This window comes from Gavialis gangeticus, unplaced genomic scaffold (genome assembly GCF_001723915.1).
Source record: "Gavialis gangeticus isolate Ggan-Ray unplaced genomic scaffold, GavGan_comp1, whole genome shotgun sequence".
NCBI lineage: Eukaryota > Metazoa > Chordata > Crocodylia > Gavialidae > Gavialis > Gavialis gangeticus.
Genome location: NW_017728998.1, coordinates 36,010,303 through 36,019,059, shown reverse-complemented (window position 1 = coordinate 36,019,059; position 8,757 = coordinate 36,010,303). Strand labels below are relative to the sequence as shown.

At 41.2% G+C, this 8,757-nt stretch overlaps 1 protein-coding gene across 1 annotated transcript in view; it reads right to left on the bottom strand.

The window, feature by feature from the left end:
- Positions 1-2,347: 2,347 nt before the first annotated feature.
- Positions 2,348-8,757, bottom strand: part of RBL2 (RB transcriptional corepressor like 2) — a 63,679-nt gene continuing 57,269 nt past the window's right edge. Inside the window, exons 19-22 of the mRNA XM_019505715.1 lie at positions 7,740-7,842; positions 6,370-6,572; positions 5,470-5,634; positions 2,348-4,111 (exon numbers count right to left, since the gene is read on the bottom strand). Coding sequence (XP_019361260.1) covers positions 3,941-4,111; positions 5,470-5,634; positions 6,370-6,572; positions 7,740-7,842 — 642 coding nt within the window. The 3' untranslated portion in view covers positions 2,348-3,940. The remainder of the gene's footprint in view (positions 4,112-5,469; positions 5,635-6,369; positions 6,573-7,739; positions 7,843-8,757) is intronic.

Genomic DNA, 8,757 nt, shown 5'->3' with positions numbered 1-8,757 from the left:
GACCAGTGCAAGACTTTGAATTGTGTCTGGATTTTAAGTGCATACATCTAAATTGTGGATTGACCGATCAGTTTGGCTGTAATGCTACAGAAAAGCACTTGTAGGTTAGTGGGCTGCATGCTGAATGGAGCAATGTTCAGGTTTTGGAAAAGCAGCAAACTGCTGCAATTGACTCATATTAGTGCATCGCAGTATGCAGATCCAGAAACAGATGCTTCCCCTCTGTTCAATACAAGTGAGGCCTCCTGTCAAGTACTGGGTCCAGTTTGAGCACCACCCTTCTTCTGGAAATACTTGAGAGAAATTGGAAAGGATCCAAAGGCTAGCAGCAAAAATGACTGAGTCTAGGAAACCTGGCACCCAAGGAAAGAACTATAGTTGTTGAGCCTGGAGAAGAGGATTGAGAGTGGTGGCTACATGAAGGGACTGGAAAAGACCTGAACTCACTATCCCATCAGAGCAGACAAAAAGTAACTTGAAATGACAAGAGAAATCTTTTAATTTAGCTATTAGAAAGAACTTTTTTAGTGATGTGAGCAATTTAAGCACTAGAATGGACCAACCGGAGAGGTTGTAAAATCTCCGCCAGCTGTCTTAAGAACAAGTTACAAAAGTATTTAGGCTGGGTTGGTTTAGAGAGGGGTGATCTTCAACCCTCCCCTCTCTAAATTCCTATATACATTGAGACAGACTGTGGAAGATGTCTGGATTCAAATATTATGTTATTATCTATGCTCAGGCCCCTCTTACACTTTACAGGTATTGTGCAATTAGGTTAACTGCACAATTACTTTTAATACCAGCTACATGTGCAAAAAGTAGTTGTCACAATGAAGTTCCAACCAGCTATAATAAAGTTAGACCATGGAAATGTGTACTAACTTTGTAGCTGGTTGCTATCAAGCTTCAATTTGCATAAGTAGTAGGGTCTCCCCTGCAGTTGACAGGGCACCCAGCCACAAGGGTGCACCTTGCCCAGTGTGAAACCCTCAAGCTCCAGGGATCATGGCTGCTATGACTTCCCCAAGGTGTCGGGTGGGGATGTGAGACCCCTAACCCACATGGCTCTTGGTCCAGGCTGCATCTCACCCATGTAGCTGGAAGCCCCATAAGCAAAGGGGGCTCCCAGTTGTGGGAAGCCTGCTTCTTGCCAGCACATGATTGGGCTCCCCCTACACCAGCAGTAAGGCACGACTGTGTGGATCATGCGTTGGATCCAAATCACACCTTTACCTGCACAGGAAGCCTCAGTCTATTAAAGCACAGTATTGTTGTGATTATTTATCCTTATAATGCATCTCTAACAAGAAATTCTCAAATACATTTAAGGAAACTTAAAATGCATTCTAAAAATGCATTTGTTTCCTTTCAGATAACCCCAACAGAAGGTATAATAGAAGAATTTCTTTGATGTCACATCTGTAAAGACATGCAGACTTCAATTTGCTTAGGAGTGATAAGGGTGTTTTATGAAGCTCACCTTTCTACTTAACTTTTAAAAGGGTGTTTTTTGTTATGCTTACTGAAAAACTGGTTAACTTAATTCACTGCTTCTGCTATTAGCAGTTACAGCATCAAATAGTATGGCTTCATGTAGAAACAAAGCACTTTTTTCATGTTAAAAAAAAAAAAAAGTCTTAAAGAAGAGCTTGCATGTAAATACACACCTACTTCAGGAGGACATTTTTTCCCTCCGCATTCATGACATGCAGATCTCTGATCCTATAGTATTTCCATTCAGTATTGGTAACCTTTCCCTACTGCTGCTCAACACCTGTAGTCAGATGTGAATGCTAGGTGCAGACATTGAGAGCCTGAGGTGGAATCAGTCCAAGTTGCATGGTTTTCTGTAAATGGCACAGTTTAGATCAATAACAAACACAACACATTAGCCCTTGGGGCAAGGGAGGGGGCAAATCTTTCACCACTTTTAAATGACTCTGTGTGCCAAACTTCTGTTATGGATATAGACTGGCTTCTTATCGCTTATAGACATTGTACTTTTACTGGTATAACTGGCTGAAATCCGTTAGTTTCATTTTAGCCTTGTCAAGTAGCAAGCGCACAGGAATCCTTCTCAGAGTAAGGAAGATGACATATCAAGTGGGGCTTGCTTTGGCTCTTTTTTTTTTTTTATAAACTAAATCTTTTCTTGGTCACAGGTGCTGAGTCTTGCATCTTATACCTGCATCAACAGCTGTTCATCTAAGTAGCATGTCAACAACTTCTGAAGGACATCTTAGTTATTTTAGAACATCATTGCACCGACTATCAGAACTGTAAGAATCCAACACATCTTGGTAAAACAGAGACCAGTCATTAGGTCAAACAAGGATATACATTCAGATCCATTTAAAATGGTCTTTATTGAAAAATACACTTGTGATATCTTAACAAAGTAAGGTTACAGTATAGTGAAAAAAACTGACCAATTTCATAAATATCTTTTTACAGGAACACTTTTTCTGCATTTTTGTGTATATAAGACCAATGAAAGTTAACCAGTAACTTACTCATTATTTTAACTAATTAGACCCTAAAATTTCCTGTTTGTCTAATGTTATGAACATAAATGACTGCAAGACTGAGCTTGCTTTTTGGCTCTTTGAACATTATGAGGAACCCTGGAAGTGCTACATGTTGTGGGCAACATGATGCACAATTTTGCATTGCCATTTATTGTAGGACACATTTAGTATTAATGAAGATTAAACATCCCAGCCATGCTGATATGTAAAGAGCCTTTCTAGCCAAAGCTATGTACAAAATTCCTTGTTAGTGGTAAAGGATTTTTTTTCTGGACATCTTGATTTCCCCCCCCCCCCCCCTTTCTTTTTACTGGACTAGCCTAAAAGCTTCAGAACAACCAACTAAATGATCTTTGACTGCATTTTCAAGCTTAAGGTGCTACCTCTTTTTGGGTATAAAGAGGTAAGATGGCTGCCTCTTTACTCAAAGGAGTAAGGGGGGAGAATACTAAAATAGTCTTAGCTATTTTAAGCTGAAGAATCGCCTTGTATAAAATTACTGAAAATACCTAAAGCTTCCTACTACTGCTTACACGCTTGCTTGCTGAAAGAGAGCTGTGGATTGGCTATTTTGAAATAAATACGAAAGTTTGATCACTTAATACAGAAAACATCTTTGTCTTGACCATTTGAAAAATATGTACATTTTTTTAAAAAGTGCAATTGCAAATATACAGCAAAACTAATCTGTATTTTTAAAACAAAGCTTCACAGCCCTATAAAAAGTGCCACCCATTGAACATAAGTTCACATTGCACAGCTAAAACAAAATGCATTAACAATGATCTAGGTCTAAAGTGAAGAGCCCAAACATTAGAGCAAAACCACTTAATTTTTCTTGGAGGCACATAAAACATCCTGAACCTGATTCTCTTCACGGCTTAAAAATACTTCCCCTCAAAATGCTTTCCCAATGAAAGTCCAACCAAGGCACCTTGTCTGTTAACACTGTTGGTGTCTGATGCAAGTCAGAGGACCACTTTGACAAAATAATAATTAAGCACCAAGAAAAACAGCATATGCAAACTGTCTGCAGCTCTACATTTATGTCCTATTCACAACACAGGAGGTTTTGGTGGGTGTGGCCCTGGAGTTTGGACAGGATGTGATTTCATATGGTTGGCCTCCAGAAGAAAAACTGCTTTAACCCACTGGGAGACGGTGCGCAGCAGCAGTTGTCATTCCCATGTAGGCAGTTCAAACAGTCAATACAATGGAAGGGGAGAAAGCCTGGGAATGGTAGCATCTTACCTTTTGACAAAAAAATTAGCTGAAAAGATGGTAACCTAAAATGGAGATGCACTGAGGCTTCCTGAATCAGAGTATTTTGAGGGTATGAAGACCTCTTGGTTAGACAGATCAGCCAGAGACCAGTGAAGAGAAAACATCTCTTTCTGGAACATAGACTAAACTCAGTGGGAACCTCTATCATTTGCTACATCTTGAAGTCTTCTCAGCAGAGCAGTATGATTTTCCTGACAAATCCGCTTGGCTGGCGATTCAGTACCATCTTCTAAGACAATACCTCTCTTCTTTGTTGGGGTCTCCCCAGTTTTAATCATGCTGTTAATCTCTCTCAGCCTCTGCAATTTAAAGGGAAACAGCAACATTTGGCATTCATACAACTGTAGAACAATTCTAAAAACAAAGATCTGCCTCTCTTCCAAGACCTTTTACTAGGTTGCTATTCACCTGTCCTCTACAGCACTGCATGACCTTGTGGGAGCAAGTTTTCCATTCCTGTGGGTACTGAATTAGAATCTGTGCTTGTTTATTTGCAAACACAATCTCTATGAACCTTTTAAACTTCTGTAGCACCACTGATGTTTCCATTTCCACTTTCATTACCTGTACTGTTTACCCACCTTTCCTAAATTAGCCTGTCTGACACTTACGATGGCCTGGTAACGTAGCTACTTTCCTTTTTAAGGGGCTTGTGAAACTGAACTGTCTATAACACTATCTCTATATCCTCTGTGGCTCATTAATATTTTTAGTACTGTATGAATAAGGTGAATAGAATATAGTGTTTTATTTCATAAGCATCAGGATACAACTTTCTTCTTTCTATTCTCAGGTGCTGTCTTTGCTTGCAGAACATTGGTTTCCTAAGATCCCAGGAACGTAGGGCTGGAAGGGACCTCACAAGGCCATGTAGTCCAGGCCACTGCTCTTGAAAACTTCTCTTGGTTGCCTGTTCCAATGCCTAAATACCCTCTTAGTCAGAAAATTCCTGCTAATCTCCAGCCTAAATTTTCCCCTGCTGCAGCTCGAGGACATTGCTCCTAGCCATGTCCCTTTCAGGCACAGAGAAAAGCCCATCTCCATCCTTTCTGTAATCACTTCAGGTATTGAATCACCCCTGTCTTCTCATCCAGAATAAATAACCCCAGCTCTTTCAGTCTTTTCTTGATTAAATTATACCTCCCAGAGCCTTAATCATTTTTGTTCCTTTCCCCTGGACTCTTCAGTCTTTCCATATCCTTCTTGAAGTATGGGGCCCAAAACTGAACACCTTACTCCAGATGAGGCCTCACCAGTGGTGAACAAAGCAGAGGAATCACTTCCCTTGATTTCCAAGTGACACTTCTGTTTAATACAATCCAGGATACTGCTGGCATTTTTGGCAACAAGAGCAAACTATCTTAAATGTATGAGAGGTATTATTTTCAAAGTCACCTGAGGCACAGGCCCAAGTGCCTAAAGTCCCTACTGAAACTGGAATTTAGGAACACAGGACGTTTTGGATAATTTTACTACAGGATTGTCTCAAAAATGTTACATCTAAACTGTTCTTGCAAGCCTGCAGGCAAAAGTGGGAACACTTTTTATATAGCTATCTAAGAGCATTCCCAGATCAACAATATTTCCTGAGTTACAATGACAATAGTAAGAACACATTGAAAAAAATGCTCTTGGAATATAAAGTACTTATCCTTGCCTTGGATGGGCTACTGCTGAAGTAGTAGAATATCTTCTCTCGTGGAGTAAGTGTGGACTCATTTTTGTGTGGTGAGATATAGATCGAGTGATTCTGAGACAGTTGTATTCTTCGGGGGGAGCCGATTCTTACAAACGGGTAAGGAGAGAGTGGAGGAGCATCATTCTGTTACGGCAGAAAAAAGACACATCAGTCACAGCAGATGGCTTCATTCTGCATATGCACTGAAGTCAAAAGGCAAGGGCTAACTATCAAAAACAGTTAACTGTTTGTAGTACTCAATTACCTATGATAAGTGAAAACCATACCAGGGCAACTTAAGCCCTGCACAAAGCTAAGGCATCATCACACTGGTCTATACCTTAAGTTACTTTCTGAATGGAAACGAGAGCCACTCTATCATGCAGACTTACACACTAACAACACGTACAGATGCTAAAGTATTACAAAAATAGAACATTACAGTGTGAATTCTGTGGACAGAAATTACTTCAAGGAAGACAAGTACCTTTTCCTTGGATACTATTATAATTAAGATTCACCTCTCCTTAAAGTGACAGTATTAACACAAGTGCTTTTTCTGTGCAAGAAAGGGAAGTCAGGACATCACTGATTAGCATAAAGCAGGGGTAGGCAATTATTTTGGATGGAGGGCTGCTTACTAAGTTTTGGCAAGCCAGCAAGGGTCTCATGACAGGCAGCCAGGGGCAGATAAATATTAATTTTCTAATTTTTCTAGAAGCCCCACGGGCTAGACACAATGGCCTGGCGGGCCACATCTGGCCTGCAGGCTGCATTTTGCCCACCCCTGGCATACAGGAATCCTGAGAGAACTGGGAGCGTTGAAACTCAAGCAACAAAAACTTTTATTTCTTAACAAAAGGAATTAAAATAACTTACTGCAGTTGAAGAGTACTTCAGGACAAAGTCTTTAATTTGGTCAATGTAGATATTGTTATAGAACTGAATAAGGTCGCCTCTCTCTTCTTCCTCAATGTCGCTGTTTGCACCTGTGAGCCGGGTGGGAGTAGGGGGTGCGCTGCTTGGCTGTGGGACTGGCAGTGTGCTGCTGGACCTCATGACTGGGCTAGAGTCTCTGCTGGCTGGAGAGGGAAGAGCAGCATAACCCTCTTATTTGACCATGGCTACTTAACAGTTCAGTTTTGCTTCAGCTTTAAATTGCATTAAAAATACTTAGTAGTTATTTCAGCTACGCAAATGGTAAATCCACAGTTCCACACGCAAGACAGATTCTGCTACCAGCATCCCACCCACAGCCTTTGTGGCAATTGCTTTTCTTTCTGAGTGAGATTCTGCCTGTATTACATGGAAATAACAACTTCATGTATCTGAGGACAAGCGAAGGCTCTGAAGTAATGTCTTCATTAAGGATACATACTAAAAAGCTGTTCAAAAGAAATTTAGGTTTGGAGTGTCTTGTTTTATTTCTGAGGCAAGCCAGACTCTTCCCCAGGAGCTCTTCCAGCTAAACCTTAGTTCTCTTCTAGAGACAGGTAAAGAAGCAAAAATAAGAGGCTGTTATATTTTTGCTCCCACTACTTAAGGTATTCTGCACACAAGCAGGTTTGGTATCAAGTGTGTCCAGAAATGGTTTACTTTATAGAGAAGGCTTCTTTCTGAGGAACAGCATCTCTGATACTGGCTAGAGTGCAAGTTAGAAAATAAAAGATCATATGCCAGCTAGGTTGGAAGCAGAAATTCTTTCAAAATGTCTCAGTTCTCATGACAGGTGGTCAAGGCTTGTATCCGTTGTAGCTAACTTTTAGAGTGAGTTACTGTGCTGACAGCAGGGGTGGTGCCAGCCTCTTCCTGGTGGGGGGCTGAGGCAGGCTGCAGGCAAGAGCAGGGTGGGTTCAGCTGTACCAGCCTGGGGTGGGGGGGCAGCACTGGGAGAGGTAGCTGGGGGGGGCTAAGGCAAATTTTGGGTTGGCTACAGCCCCCTCCCCAAAACCCTTACCCTAGCACCATCCCTGCCTGACAGTCAAAGTTTAAGGCAAATCTAACATTAATTTACTTCAAGTTAAAATTTGTGGTACCTGCAGTTTCCTGCAGGTAAACGCTCTATATATGGTCTATTTTAAAATGTAAAATACTTAGTTGCCCCAGAATAAAACCCTTTTGCCTACACGACTATCAGCTATACCTAATGTGATTACTCAAGTCACAAAATATAAATACTCCTCTTTGAAACTGAGCACCATTTCCTTTCCCCAGTTCTCACATAAAAGTCATCATTTGCAATTCCTTACTTTTGTCTTTACTTTTCTCTGGTGGGGAATTCTGCTGACTACTGCTATCGCTGCTTCCAGAATGGCGGCGTCTTCTACCTTTTATCAGCACGCTGCGATATACCTGTCGATGACAGAATGGAAAATAAACTGAAAGAAGGATTGTTAGAGGAGAGCAGCTATATATTCAAGAGACAAAATATGTTATGCAACAGTGGGCATATCTACACAAGACATTTACTGCTCAGCTAATTAGCCAATGTCTCAGCATCTACATGTGCACCCGTTAAGCTGAAGTAAACTAATTTGCAGCAGGACAGTAAATACAACTACTATCCTGCTGTGGAGTAAAAAACTGCAGCACAGCCCATGTAGACACTGCTCCAGCTGACTGGGACATGAGGGTGCTTCAGTGTTGGGGATGCCTGCTAGTTAGCCCTGCACTGGGAGCTGGCCGTTCCACAGCATGTTGAGCTGGGAGGATCAACCCCAAGCTGGCAGCCTACCCTCACAACCCCAGGCTCCACAGTTTATTCTTGCACTGTAATTGCAGAGTAGACATGCAAACTAGTTCCACTTTGCAACTGGCTTAGGGCTTGGACAGATGTGAGGAACCTTCCTGGAGAAAATGAACATCTACAAGTTCAAAATTTTTCTCTCAAAGTGACCATACCTGGGAGCAGGGAAGCATACAAGCATAACACTGTGCCCAGCCTTAGCTATGCTCCAACACACCACAAGGGAGGCGAAAGCCTGAACTACTTTTTTTGTGACAGACCCTGCCCCACCTTCCCTTTTTCCCACTTTGCTTTTTTCTCTTTTCACCTGGGAGAGTTGTCCTGAATGTGTGAACACAGCTTTTGTTGTTGTTGGGTTTAAAAAACAAACAAGCAAACTAACAAGTGGAACAGCATTCATATAGGAGAAAATTTCAACTATTTCTTTCTTGCTTAAAGAGGAAAGGAGTATAGTGTCAGCATAGGGGTATTGTACCTTTGGTGTGTTTTTTTTTTTTTTTTTTTTTAAAGTGAGTGAAAAT